Source organism: Pavona decussata, unplaced genomic scaffold (genome assembly GCF_977016875.1).
Source record: "Pavona decussata unplaced genomic scaffold, jaPavDecu1.1 SCAFFOLD_602, whole genome shotgun sequence".
NCBI lineage: Eukaryota > Metazoa > Cnidaria > Anthozoa > Scleractinia > Agariciidae > Pavona > Pavona decussata.
The window spans coordinates 4,104,078-4,119,519 of record NW_028145860.1 but is presented as its reverse complement, the minus strand read 5'-3'; the positions used below and the strand labels follow the sequence as shown (position 1 = coordinate 4,119,519).

The 15,442-nt window shown below is 39.5% G+C and overlaps 1 protein-coding gene across 13 annotated transcripts in view; it reads right to left on the bottom strand.

Annotated features, from left to right (window-relative positions):
• Positions 1–15,442, bottom strand: part of LOC146449494 (uncharacterized) — a 33,622-nt gene that overhangs the window by 137 nt on the left and 18,043 nt on the right. The window contains exons 1-7 of one of the 13 annotated variants that reach the window (XM_085101344.1): positions 12,621–13,069; positions 11,765–11,832; positions 11,519–11,560; positions 4,892–5,030; positions 3,087–3,325; positions 2,502–2,601; positions 9–1,531 (exon numbers count right to left, since the gene is read on the bottom strand). In XM_085101344.1, coding sequence (XP_084957470.1) covers positions 1,245–1,531; positions 2,502–2,601; positions 3,087–3,325; positions 4,892–5,030; positions 11,519–11,560; positions 11,765–11,832; positions 12,621–12,918 — 1,173 coding nt within the window. In that variant the 5' untranslated portion in view covers positions 12,919–13,069 and the 3' untranslated portion in view covers positions 9–1,244. Of the gene's footprint in view, positions 1–8; positions 1,532–2,501; positions 2,602–3,086; positions 3,326–4,891; positions 5,031–5,378; positions 5,627–7,035; positions 9,592–10,406; positions 10,546–11,518; positions 11,833–12,620; positions 13,070–15,442 lie in introns of those variants that run through there. The other 12 variants (XM_085101339.1, XM_085101347.1, XM_085101336.1 and 9 more) reach the window with 12 other exon arrangements.

Below are 15,442 nucleotides of genomic sequence, written 5' to 3'. Positions count from 1 at the left end.
AAAATGTATGAAGGCATAAAGAAATTTTATGCTATATTTCCTATCTCTTTACCTTACTCTAAAACAAATATGGACACACTGAGAGTAAATTAGCACTGAGAGTTAATATATAAATTACAGTAGTTTACTACTGTCGCCCTCATGAAGTATACATGGGGTATTGGAAACATAAAATACATATTACCACTAATCTGCTTCAATTCACTGCTGCACGGTTAACCGATACAATTTACATGGACTACCTTATTCCCCGGGACACGAGGGAAGGTAACTTAAGGAGAGGAATGAGGATTGACTTTATTTTGGGGAAACAGTCCTTTTACAAACGATGCCTCCCTGTTGGAATGATGAATAATAAATTAATAAAAGACGAAGATCTTTCTTGGAATGATAGGAGATGTCGGAAAGACAACATTTTAAAATATAATATCCTATTTTTTCTCAAGTTTAGAATCTTCGCTTCGTTACAAAATAAAACAAACGCCTTATTGTTACGGGCACTTCACTTCTTCCCGAGAAAAATCACCCTGTAATACCCTGAGAGAAACCTCAGTGCATATCACATACATTACACTCACATCTGCGTCCTGTTGAAAGAGGTTCGACAGGCGTTGGATGTGCATAAAGATGCTTGAATTTTAAATGATCATTCTCGCGCATGAAGGAACGAGAAACGATTCCGTGAATTTAACGACAAGTATATGCACAAGTCAAGCATGTTTCCTCTCGTCTCTAAGTTTAGCAATGGGGGCTGACCCGAAAACAATGTATCAGCAATGTCATAACTTTGGCGGAAAGTTTCTCTCCTTGTTTTTGGCAACTCTTTTCATTTGCTCACACAAAGACGAAAACCTCAAGCGAAACCTCGGAAAAGTTTTAGTACAAAATACAGAGCAGTTTCTTTTTCAAACTTGTAACCCTGATTCCGCAGTTCATTCGTTTGCCGATATCAACAATCAGACAGTTGCATTTTTCTTTGTCTAGCTAGACCACTGCTTAATGTTGTAGTAAATAATTGCCTATCATACCACTTCAGGTGACATGAAGGCTAATATAAACTATTGTGGTTGTTAAAATAACTTTTCTTTCCTTTACAAGAGATCATGATGTGTGATGTTCTCTTGAACTACAGTCACGCGCGCGTAAACTGCACGCAATACTGGGCGGATTTACACCCATGCAAGCTATGTGAATCAGTTAAGCTGCTATAGACACGGCCAGTACTGTATATCAGTCATGTCTGATTAGGAAATTGAGCATCTTTCTAACACCTGCTGTACAATCCCAGTTTCATTCTTCACTGTCGTTTGAACCACGCCGTCATCATCAGTAACAAGTTTCAAACGAGCGATAGGGACTGACTTCCAATCTTTCTTCAATCGTTGTGCCTCGTTTGGAGACACCCTCCATTTCTTGTCATTCTCCCAGATTTCTACGTCTTCACTTTTGTAAGAGATGACACCATATCGCATAACTGTCGACAGCAGCACAGTCCCACTCTTTTTGGTGGTTGTTGAACCTTCTGCGAAAGCTGGAGAAAAAGGAATATTATTTATTATTTATGTATTCTCCTCATTCAATGCAGATTAGTTTAACCAGACCTTTGTCTAAATATAACCTCCGACTAGTAACTGCTCATTTGGCTGCTACGCACTTTTCAAATGTAATGCTTAATTTTAACATGGTATAAAGCTAGCTGTGTTTCTAGTCTCCTCTTACTATTATTGTTTTTTATTGTAATTTGAATAAGTTTGAATAAATGAACTTGAGCTTGAAATGAAACAGCCTGATAACAGTAGTGGATCTTAAAATGATGTTTCAGTAAAGCTACCTCAATATATGGTTAATTCGTTTCACCTAATTCTTTGCTGTTCTTGCGTGCTAGAAAATAGTTTTCAAAATTCTTGTCTATTTTGATTGATGGTCACAATTGAACTCTAGCACAAATTTTTTGGTTCGATTGTGTTCGATTGCCGAACTGAATCGAACCGCCAATCGTTCGATTAAGTTCGATTACCGAACAGTTCGAGTAGTTTCGTCGGAGTGGTTAACTGCCCTATGCGTATTCTTACTAAAGAATGTGGTTGGTGAGAGACATTTCATAGACAGCTGACAGAGTAAAAGCCTGACCTTCAGAACCAAGGGGGGATGTGTTTTGTCAACTGAATTCACAGGCCTAAAATAATACATTTAAAATAAATCCCTCCCCCCCCCCCCCCCCACCACCACCACCCCAAGAAGAGTATTCCCTACATAAGCTATATAGGCTTGCCAGAGACAAAGAATGCGGTTTTTGAGCCGTATTGGCCTGAAATAGGTTTAAATATTTTGGTCTGAAATAGAGTCGGTTTAGCCGGATAACAAGCCACACACCTCCACCAAAAATTTTTCCCCACCCCACCCCGCCTGGTATCAATCATGTTCACAGTCTAAGAGAGTCAAGCCGCCATCGCCATGTAAAGTGTGATGCCTAAAGTATGCGAGAATGGAAATTCTTTTACCTAGTGCTTTAGGTTGGCTCGTTCCACTCTGAACTGTAGCGTTGTCCTTATCGCTAGTTCTTGAATCCTCTGTCGGCTGTGCCTTTCCTTTTTGTGTTACCTACACATGTAAAGCAGCAAAGGAAATAATATAAAAACCTGTAGGCGGAGAATTTATGCTAGGGGTCGACACATTTCATCATGTGTAAACGTAAATTCTTTTCTAGGACTTGAATGTGGAAAATAAAACATAGATCACTATCCCTTTCGTGAGCGTTGGAAATTAGCATACGAGAAAAACATTAAACACCGCGTACTAATGAGGAGGAGGTTTCATCGGGTTTTAAAACCACTGCACGTAATGTTTTATCAACCATTTGATAGGTCAATGGGCTTATAAACTATTAATGAGTTTTTGAAGACAGGCATAAGAAAGACGCTATAATTAACTTATTTTTAACGCCTGAACAGACTAACAATCCATCCCCATAATAACCCAAAACAGTGAACCAGACCAAGAAAACAAGCCACAAAACAGTTCTTCACACGGGTGCAGCAGGAACACAAGCAATTATTCAGGCGGGTACAGCAGTCAGGTTTCAGTACCATGACGTCATAAGACACATCGCCATAGCCGGTAGAAATGAACCGCACTTGAGCGTCAGGTGTCGACCGAAAATCCTCCATCAGATGAATCACTTGTCTCTCCGAGGGTTCCCATCGGTCCTTCCGAGTCAAGACATCCTCTGCTTCATAAGAAATCTGTCCATAGCGCAAGCGCGTCTGAAGCAGGACGGATCCTACAGGATAGTCACCTGATGCACCACCAGCACCCGAGTCTGTTGTTGGAATTGGAATGAACAAGACATGTTATACAAAACCAAAATGGAAAACTGCAGATATCGCCCTTACATAACTATCTATACGATGACAGGTTGACAATGAGACTCTCCAAAATGACTTAAAGAAGGAAGAATTGTGGGAACAAAAATGGCTTATGGAGTTCACTGTGAAAAAATGTCAAGTCCTACGGGTCACTCGCAAACAGAATCCAGTAGTTCATAATTACACTCTACACGGTGAAGTCCTTGAAACCGTGGACTCAGCAAAGTATCTAGGTGTCACTGCTACCTCAGACCTCAGGTGAAATCGCCACGTTGCAAATATTGCACATAAAGCGAATCAGTCACTTGGCTTTTTGAGAATTAACTCACCTAGCCTCAAATCTGTTGCCTATAATAGCTTGGTTCTTCCATAATACTAGAGTATTCATCAGCGGCATGGGATGTTTAAACAAACGATAATGTGAAGAAACTGGAAATGGTGCAGTTTTCAGAGACGTGCAGCCAGATATGTGTTAAACCGATATAACAACACATCCAGTGTCAGCGAAATGCTCCAAGAATTACAGTGGGACACCCTCGAAGAGAGAAGGATAAGGGACAGGCTGTACCATTTTTTACAAAATCCACAATAGACAAACCGGGATTAAAACCATAAAATATCTAACCCCCCTGGGGCGTATTAGTCGCCATATAAATGAGAAAACTTACGAGGTCCCGTTTGCACATACAGACTACTACAAATTTTCATATTTCGTAGAACAATAAGAGAGTGGACAGTCTTATCATCTGAAGTGGTTAATGCCCCTTCCCGCACGGTATTTGTAACCTACCTTTAAATTGATAGTGTATCTTCTTATTTTCTATTTATTTATTGTTCATTGGTTCATTACCGCTGAGCGATTTGCAAGAATCATCATTTTTGATGGAGGCAAATTAATGGCCGATAGATAGATAGACCAAATGGTCCATGAGCGGAAAAAACCCGGCACTCAAATATCCAAACAAAACAATCAAAAAATCATTTCCTTCAAGTGCAAGTTTACAGAGCGTGGCTGTCAACATCGTGTGAGTTACCATGGAAATAACAAGTCCGGTAGGCAAACAACCATTACACCGAATTGTTGCAAGATAAATTTTACGAAAACTAGAAATGTATGGTAGTATTTGTTTTAGATAATGAAAACGTTATGAATGTTCGCATTCAGTGCAGACACTCTGCCCCACCAACTAAGTAGGGTTACGAAACTTTTGAATGCAGTCTGGCAACACCACGCACAAATAAACTGATCTGAATACGTTTCGCTGCTGGATCTCTTGTAGTAGAAATGAACTTATCAGACGTCACTTTACGTGTAAATAAATTAATAGGGTTAATTAAAGTTCTCAGTAAATACTAGTTAGTAAAGTGGGAACGTTCTACAAATGGTTACTAACGGCCATAGAATGTAACATCAATTTTAAAAGTGACAAAACGGAAGGTAACATTGTTCACATAAGCTTCTTTTCTTGCATTAAAGCTAAGCATCCACGTTTACTACTTTTCAAATGAGAACGAAATTCTTTCACCTCCATAATTCGCCTCTTCCTTGTCACCTCTTAACTCTTTTCTTTGCCCTCCCTGATCACGGCTGACGTATCTTCGGCCGGTGCATGTTTCTCCATAATTCTTTTTTAGTTCGTCTCTGTCATCTTCCATCAAACACGGCTAAGTGGTCAGTAAAAACGTGAACGTTAATTAGGATATATCGCGCCGTTTCTTGAGGGCCTGTTACCTGTTCTTTCACGATATTTCACCGACAAATTAAATAATTGGAGGAGGGAAAAATTTATCAATTTCATTTTCAACAGCTTTTGTTAAATAAAGTTCCTTCTTTGTGTTACCTACACATGCAAAGCAATCAAAGGAAATAATATAAAAACCTGTAGGCGGATAATTTATGGTAGGGGTCGACACATTTCATCATGTGTAAATGTAAATTCTTTTCTACGAACTAAACGATCCCTGCTAGCTGCTCAAGCATATAACTTATTCACAATATCCTTTACTACTCACGGGATGTTTTTTCTGCTGTTCTTTCTGTGCTTTCTTGTTTGGGGCTAGAAAATGCAACAGTGTATCTTCGTGAATTTGCCTGTGTTTGTCTTTCCAGGAGAGCAAAAACACTTGTGAACGCTCAAGGTACTCTTTCCTGCACTGTGTACATATCTTTTGCCAGGCCCACTTGGAGAAGGCTGCCCCGTTTTCTTCGTCCTTGTCTTGATAATTATCATCTCCACAAATTACAATTATTAGTTTTTGCCCTTGGAAAAGATATTAAAAGGTTAAGAAAAGCAGGTTTCTCTCCATTAATCTAAGACTAAAAATACGTGACTCGCAAAGCCTCGCGAAGCTTGGGCTGGGTGGACAGTTGATTTGAAGTGAAGGAATGGGCTAAGGCAGCTAGAAAGTATGAATTGTCTCGTTCTTTATGATAGTGAGAGAGTGAGAGGATAGTGTGCTCTTTGAACAGCCCCACCCTTGTGCAAGTTGTGTGATCACACCCACTCTGTGTGATGTCACCCCAACATACCCTGGCAGTGGTACACTGTAATTAGCAGGACATTAGGGATGCACCATTGGATAAGGCACAATTTTTGTATCAGTTTTATTGTCTACACGACTTGTGATTCTAATCCTCACCTAACTACAACATTACACACAAATATATATATGTAGCTCCCCTCCCTCCCTTTCCCCGTCTGCACGCAGATGAAAAGGCGAGTTAAAAATCAGGTAAATACAAAATATACGGTGGCCCAAAAGTGTCACGGCAATTTCAGTTTCACCACGGCGATTTCAATTCTATCGCGGCAATTTTGTTTAACCTGTCTAAGAACCGGAAATAGTCGCCTTGATTCTAGAGGCCCATTACCATCTGGGTAATAACACACAATGAAGTTGGAATTGCCGTGAACGAAGTTGAAATTGCCGCGGTGAAATTGAAATTGCCGTGAACGTAGTTGAAATTGCCGTGATGAAATTGAAATGCGTGACACTTTTGGGCCACCATACTATACTATGGTAAACACGAGGGTCTCACATTCGACACCCGGGGATGGTGACGCTGTGTGTCAGTTGACTATATGAGGAGGCTCTGCCCAAAAGAGGTTCATAGTTTAGGCTGGGAATATATAAAAGGGTAGGAATTTCATATGCTGCAGTCAGTAGAAAAAAGTCGGGAAAACTGCCATTTAGGTATTTAACAGGGCTTTATAAAATTTCGAAAAGAGCCGAGATGGAGTGTTTCTACTGTAGATATGTGAAAGGAGTACCATTTTATATGGAATGGAAAGTATTAGAGAAACTTACCTCTAAATAGTATTTTAAAGGGTAAGGCTTTGAACATAGGTCCAGAACTTGCCCCTCCCTTCCCCCCTTCTCCCCGATGTAAACAATGATTCCATCTCTTTATTTATGATTTATGTTGCTGTGTATACACCAGTTCAGGCGTGTTAGAAAATCTTAGAAAGCGAAATAAAAGGCTTTCTAGCACTTCCGGCTTACCTGTTTTAACTACAAGTGTATGCAACTTGACTCAGTAAAGAAAGGTTGTCGATACACGACAATCAAATGAAAGCTACTGAACAGTACTTTACTGCAGTGCTCTTTTATACTATGAAAGATCCCATGGTTAAAGATTCAAAAGCATTTGCATATTTCAGTATCCTACCTGAGCCAGAGTTTTGAACCATACTCTTACAGATTTCTCCGTAGCCGTTTTCGTCAAACAGAAGGGAATCGTTTGCGTGGATAACTAGAACTCCGAAATCCATTTTCAGTTCAGGGATTCGCTGGATAAGAGTATCCATTTCGTGTTTAGGAAAATGCTGTTCTACCGCCTCTATCTTGAAATCGACATTCTTTTCAACGGCATCTAATAGCGACTTAACCTGAGACAGATTACAGGTTTTATCGCAATTAAAAAGATGAAACGTTCGAACTCCTTCACTGCACTGCAGTACCATGTTCGCTTTCGGTTTCGGTCGAGTCCCGGATTTACGGAAGTTGCTATCTTTCCCGGAAACTATTCAGTCACGCTAATCATCGGTTTCAGTCACGTCCAGGCTTTTTCTCCTGAAAAATGTCAGGTCACGCTAGACATCATGCTTGTAAGTTCAGGTCACGCTGTTTGCCCGGTCGATTTGAAACTGTTAAAGTTCACGTTATATTTTCCTTACTCCTCAACCAGATCGATCTTAATCGGCACTGTTGATTCGCGTTTATATGGAGGTTTAAAATCGCTCTGGTTATAGGTAAAAAGAAACCAAGTTTGATAGACATGGCAAGTTAATATGAAAGTCTCCTGTAGCATTTTACGCTAGTATATCAACTTTTTCATAGTTTTTATGGACAGAGACGAAAAAACCAAAACAGAACTTGACCAATATCCGGCCATATTGACCTAACGAGGTCGTCCCTCTTCGTGTGTTCAAAGGGAGTTATTGCAATTTCGTATTAATTCTCCATATAATACCCCAATCGCTTGGGTTTTTATAATAGAATGAAATTGATTTTGGTAAACAACGACATCGAAAGGAAAAAGCGAAGACTCTTAAAACGTGTTTTAATGTATGGATTAATGATCACGCGATCACGAAATTTCTCTCGGCTCAAGCTGCTTAAGCGAGCCTCGTGAAGGCACGCGATACGAGGGCGCGCCTTACCTGTTATTAGAGCAGTATCTTCGGCACGAATATATATATTTTTTTAATCTTCGATAAGATGTCAACACCCAATAGCCTGCCATGGAGACAACTTTACAGCTCTCGTGAGTTCTTTCCCCTGAGTTTCATTAAATTGTCATTGCTTCTTCCGCAAACATTATTTTTTTTTTAACGCCAGTTTGAACTCTCCTCTCCACTCAAAGGTTTCTGTTGTTGGGACAGCCAGGAGGATTAGCTTCCTCTGATTATTTCATGTGCAGTTTACCAATATGACTGATTTATTTCATATGCCTATTATTATACGGTTACGATATTGCTTACATATTGTCGTCTTGGCTACCTTTATGAGCTTTTTTAAGGGGTACTGTCACCTATTTACCTCTGTCGCGATATCTTTATCGATGGAAACTTTAACATAATGGTTCAGTTTCGTTAACAATTACCCTTCTGGTGCACAGAAATTACTACTAATTATTATTAACAGAGGTTAAAATCTCTCATGGGTTTGCTGAAATATTTTGTTGAATCTGCAACACTCGTACAGCTACTTCCATTTCACACACCTTTTCTTTATAAACAGTGTGGTGCACATGCATGCTCTAAAATATGTACTCCCAAAAACGAAATGACTTTTCTATGCTAGTCTTTCTCAGGTTTTCTTATATAGCGATTCTTTCAAGACTGTCAAACTGAGTAAATGCGCTGTAATTTGCATTCCGTCAAATTCAGCTATATCAGCAGCTAAACTAAATCTAATCGTATTCTTCGTGCTTGATACCGATTGCTCACTTCCTCTAGCTTGGCACTTATTACTTGTTTTATTTTTTTTGGTTTTTTTTTTTCGCGCTCAACGCAGGATGCATGCTTTCCTGCGCTTTCACTGGCCGCTTTGCACGATTCGTTGTGTCATTAGGTGTGTTAATAATTAGCGTTGGTCAGATTTATTTTCCACTGTTTTGGTTTTCTGACAGTCATAAGAAAAACGATATAATTAAGTTTATTTTAGCGCCCAAACAGACCAACAATCCACCCCCATAATAACCCAAGATAGTGAACCAGACCCAGAAAACAAGCCACACAACAATTCTTCAAACGGGTACAGCAGGAACGTAAGCAAGTACAGCAGGGACACAAGCCATTCCTCAAACAGGTGCAGCAGGAACGTGAGCAATTCATCAAGCGGGTACAGCAGGGACACAAGCCATTCCTCAAAAAGGTGCAGCAGGAACGTAAGCAATTCATCAAGAGGGTACAGCAGGAACACAAGCAGTCAGGTTTCGGTGGCCTGACCGTGGGAGGTCTCGGTACGAGATTAGGTACCATCATGACGTCATAAGACACACCGCCATAGCCGGTAGAAGTGAACTGCACTTGAGCGTCAGGTGTCGACCGATAATCCTCCCTCAGATGAATCACTTGTCTCTCCGAGGGCTCCCATCGGTCCTTCCGAGTCAAGACATCCTCTCCTTGGAAAGAAATCTCTCCATGGCGCATGCGCGTCTGCAGCAGAACGGTCCCTGCAGGGTAGTCAACTAATGTACCACTAGCACCTGAGTCTGTGGCTGGAATTTAAATGAACAAGACATGTTATGCACAGCCAAATGGTCCATGTGCGAAAAAACCCGGCATTAAAATATCGAAACGAAACAATGGGTCACAGAAAAGCAAAAAAGACAGAGAAAATTAAAAGAGGAGAAATTAATTTTCGGATTGGTAGAGATTTCTTTAATCTTAGATTACTCGAATTTTTTTAATAAAACGGCCTACAAAACAGTCCAAATAGACTCAAAAGTTATCAGAATCAATAAAATAACGTTACGATAATAATAAACAATGGAAGACTAACTAAAAAATCAAAATTTGGAAAAACGTGGTTGTCAAAAGCATGTCAATTACTATGGAAACATCAAGTCTCGTGAACAAACAACCATCACACCAAATTTTCGCAAGATAAATTTTACGAAAAATCGAAAATTAGTAGTATTTGTTTGAGTAATGAAAACGTTATGAATGTTTTGAATGTTTTATGAATGTCAGTGCGAAAACCTTGTTCCCCTCTACCCCACCAACTAAATAGGGTTACAAAACTTTGAGTGCAGGGAACCACACCGGATCTCTTGTAGAAAAAGTGCACGTACCAGGCGGCTGCTTCAAGTGTAAATAAGGTATTAGCCAGGATTAATTAAGGTTCACAGGAATTAATAGCTAGTGAAGTGGGAACGTTCTACAAACCGTAACAATCGGCGACGGAATCTAACATCAATTTTAAAAGTGACAAAACCGAACGTTAAATTGTTCGCATAAGCTTTTTTTTTTTTTAATTAAAGCTAAGCATCAAAAATTACTACTTTTTTAAATGAGAACGAAATTCTTTCACCTCCATAATTGGCCTCATCCTTGTCACCTCTCAACCCATCTTTTTGCCCTTCCCGATCACTGCTGGTGGATTTTCGGTCAGCGCATGTTTCTCCTTCATTGTTTATCAGTTCCTCTCTTTCATCTTCTATCAAAAACGGCTAAGTGGTCAACAAAAACGTTAATGTTAATTAAGATATATCGCACCCTTTCTTGAGGGCCTGTTGCCTGTTCTTTCCAGTATTCCAAAGACAAAGTAAATAACTGGAATAGGGCAAAATTATCAATTTCATTTTTATCAGCTTTTGTTAAAGAAAGTTTCTTTCGGTCAATAAACTTGCGAAAAACAACCAGGTTACGTATTTCACCGGGGAATATGCGCACACTGTTACAACGTTCACCCAAATTTAATCGCTACAACTCAATATTTGACAATTTGTGCTTAACTTCGTTATGAACGTTTCGTTACTACACGTGCGTTCTGCGCATCTCCAGGTTGTGCGAGAAACTCGGTTTCTTAATGATGGTTCCTCTTCTACAAAGGTATTATTGCGCAGTTTATGAAAACACGGAAAAAGCAGGTCTTAGCAAGGAAATTTGGAATCCAAACAAAAAATTAGGGGTAACCATGCATTTTTCAGAGATAAATGAGCTTCAATTTGGTCAGAAAATCCCATACTTTGTTCTATATTTGAAAGCTCTCCCCGATTATCTCTGAAAAATAAGTGGTTACCCCCAATTTTCTTTTTTGGATTCCATCAGCCCTAACTAGATCTAATTCTAATTGAATGAAAAAAGGCTTCGCACAAATGCCACTGTATAAGAAGGCACCTCCCTTAAGCTATGCGAGTTTTGAGCCTAGAACGAGAGACTGAGTACAGAGTTACACAGTCTAACAGGTATTTTCAATAGATTAATATTCAGCTTCAAAATAAGGCCGAGAGGACACAAACAAGGGAAATGGATGATCATGTTTATTCACTGATATGTGTCCTTTGGACTTCCATGTCAAGTTGAATTTTAATATTTTTAATAACTACTGTGAAGGTACTTTGATAAAGAACAAAAAAAAAAAAAGGTGTACAAAGGGCCAAGTCCAAGCAAACGGAAAAAAAAACAGGGTAATAGTCCAACCTCTTGTCGCGTATCTTGGCTTGCTGGCGAGATGACTTCAGGCTCCGGAGCTCTTGGCAAAGGCTTTGGTTTAGGAGTGTAAACAAACTTGACCCCCTCTTTGCTGGGATCCAAGTAATGCCGCAGTGCTTCCTCGTGAATCGGTCTGTGCTTTGTATCCCAAGAAATGATGAAGCTTTTCCTTCCATCCAGATACTCTTCGTTGAACTGGGAAGCCACCTTTCTTCTCGCCCATTGAGAGATGACAAACCGATCTTCTTCATCTTCATCTTTGTAATAACTGTCTCCACCGATCACTATCAACACTTTATCATCTATATGAAGAAAGGTGCATGAAGTTTTTAGCATCAAATCATTTTATGTACTTTTGTGCGTCTTTGGAGTTGGTGATAAGTCACTGACAAAGTTTTATCGCGAGAAATTAACGGTCTGCTGGCACAATACTAGAAATTAGTCCCAACAACTTAAAAAAGGTTTTCCTTGTTTCTCAAATAATGTTTCCCGAGAGCTAAAACACAATAAATTGTAAAATTACCGGATCAACAAATTCAATTTTCATTAACCAGCCCAGCACAGTGAATTTTCACTTCCTAAAAACGAATCTTGCGAAATCTTTTCCTCCTTCATCGTGTTATCGATAAATCTTTCCCAGAATCGCTTCCGGTTTTTCGCGTGACAATAGTCAGTCACGTGACTCCAAGAAAATGAAAGTACCGTTCTGTTTATAACGCTTGTTTTGGAAAAGGATATTTTTCATCAGCGATCTTTTATTAAACCAATAATTCCATTTCTTTATTCATTAGTTAAATTGCTGTGTATACACCAGTTCATGCGTGTTAGAAAATCCAAGAAAGCGAAATAAAAGGCTTTCTAGCACTTCCGGCTTACCTGTTTTAACTACAAGTGCGTGCAACTTGACTCAACAAAGAAAGGTTGTCGATACACGACAATCAAATAGAAAGCTACTGAACAGTACTTAACTGCAGTGCTCTTTACTATGAAATATCACATGGTTAAAGTTTAAGTTTAAGTTTAATTCTGTATACCGTTTTCAATTGATATTCCTGAAGGAACATTTTGAAGAGATACATTTTAAACTCACCGGTTGCCTGTAGCAAGGCTTTGTAGAGCCTGGCGTATCCAATTCCAGCATTATCTTCGTTGATGGAGAGGCGAGATTCGTTCGCATGAACGACAAAGATAGCACAATCCATTTCCAGTGTTGGCAAGGTTGTTTCCACCATCTCAGTCATTCGTCTCAGACCAAAATAAAGTGAATCAACAGAAATTTTGTACTTGCCTTTCTCATCTTCTTCTAACAAAAACTCTTCCACTATTTTTAAATCATAAGTGTGATCACAATTAAAAAGACAAAACCGCGTCGGTTGAACCGCCATCATACTCACGTCGCCTTTCTTCAGTTGATGCAAAGTTCTGTTTGTTTGTCTTCCAGTGGCCAATTCTCGGAAATTTCCGAGAATGCGCAGTGGAGAGAAACGGTCACCCTGCTCCAAGTCACGCAACGCAGTATATATTAAAATTTCTATGCCCTATTCAAAAAAAAAAGGAGACGGCTAAAATTCACGGCATGACTTTAGAGAATGCAGTGGTCTTATCCTATAAAACACATAAGAAAATGGCTAGCTGTTTGGTTTGCCAAGGAATCATTCTAATATTTTATGCGAAGAATACTTTTACAATGTGCTATCTTTGAAAATCTAGCCCTCTACAATTATGGTTTTTGAGAAAATGTTCACATCATACCAAACTGATTGAATCCTTATAATCTATTAAAGTAACATGTAATTAGATTCTCTTCCCTAAAAACCCCTAACGCTAAAAAATCATGATCCTATTCATCCTCTCCCCTCTGCATAAATTATAAAGTTTCCTTCGCTGGCCGACAAATAAAAAAAATGGTGAGTTACTTGACGACATTTCTTCTAAGAAGATTGTTGCTACAGAAATGACAACCAAACAGCAGTGCAGGAGAGCACTGATCAGTGCCTCCAGATTATTTCTAAAGCCACAAGTTTTGGTTCATGTAGAGATTAATAGTCTTCAAACGAAGATTTATAGTTCTCATAAAATAAAGGCGGAAAACTCAAATGCGGAAGTACAATCTTTTTTAAATTAAACTCGGTTGTGCCTTTGTACCTTTTCTCTGTATCACAAAGAGAAAAGAAACCCGGTTTAGGAGAAGGCAATGTTTTTGTTAAAAAACAAAACAAAACAAAAACACTAGCCGGGACAGAAATGATTGCGTCAGAAACACTTATCAGCGATGAATCAGTCAAACAATGATCTGGTCGACGTCACCATCCCACACAGGTGAGTCACGCCAATGTTTTTCTTTGGCTTTTCATTAACAAATAAAGGAGCCTCGACTGTGCTCTGTTCTGTTGTAAAGCACGCAGGAAGCGGCTAGAGCACGAAAGAAGTGTAGGGGGAAACACGAGACGTAGTCGAGTGTTTCTCCCTACTTCTTGAGTGCTCTAGCCGCTTCCTAAGTGCTTTACAACAGAACAGAGCACAGCCGAGGCTTCTTTATTTGTTTTATGATAAAGAATTCTTTTATTTTCCCCCGCATTCACCCTCATTTTCAAAACCAACTTCATTTTCCGAACGAACAGATCTGGCGTCAGCGTGCATCTGTACTCTGATAAAGCACGCTAAAATAAGCCAATCACAATCCTTGTTAGAATGTTTTAAATGATTTGATTGGTTGAACAACACGAAACCTGTCAGACATGTCAAAACAAGGCATCAAAGTTTACAAACTTTGCTCAGTTCGAATGTAACGCCTGTAGCGTCAGTGCTTCTTCAGTTTTCCCTATTAAAATCAGGATGGAAAAGTAAAATGTTCATTCAAATCAGGTGGATTCGTGGCTCGTGAAAATCTGGACGTCATCAACATGGCAATTCGAAAACAAACTGCTTTAAAGCTTGCGGCCGGTAATGAACCAACTGCTGCGCTGTGTTTTGTGAATGAACAACAGTCGAATTCACGGGAGCAAGAGGAGTGCTCGAACTGTTGACACCGTTAGGAAAAGGGCTGCTGTGACTGCTGTGGCTTCCCACTCAATGCTCCAGAGAGGATATCTGAACAAGCTGTAAGTTGTTCACTCGAAGGGCGAGCGTTGTAATTTCTGAGGCTTGCTTCACTGCGGTGAGCGGAGGTGGCCATGATGCGCCCATGATGCGGCGTGATAGAACTTGCACCAAAAATGTAAGGATCTTGTAAGCTTATATATTTGTGTATTCGTTAGCTAATTAAATTTTTAGTTCTCTCAATTGTTTGTTTGATCTTTTTGTACGAGAATATAGCTAACGAGCGTTTACGGGACCTTTCAACACTTGTTTAAGCTTGTGACATTTTTACATCTTTCGTTCTAAAACTTGAGCTGTCCATTTTATGCTATCTTTGGTGTTTATCGTCTCTGCCTTCGATGTAATTTCCACCATTTCGTCGATTGACATGTTTGCAAATCTCTGTTTGTTTATATTTCTACTTGGCTCTGTGTTTTAGTCGCTAACTTCGAGCTTCTTCGGAAACTTCACTTTCAATCACCGTGTTATTTGTACTGTTTTTTACCTTGTATGCGCACAGAATGGTCTATGTCCAGCTCGTTTACGTTTTCTAGGTTATAAAAGACGTCTGGATCGAAAAATTATAATAATAATAATAAAGAAATAAAACCGAGAGAGAAGTCCAGGAATTTCACAAACGGGTTGATGGCGTGACACCGTTGCTCCGTGCATCTGTACTCTGATAAAGCACGCTGTTTCAACCAATCAGCGCGCGCGTTATATCGAAATTTTATTATAAAAAACAAAACAAGACGCTCGAGCGAAAGACTGATGATTACATATTGCAACATTAATCACGTCTTATTCGCTATTCTTATATTGCGTTTATCAAGA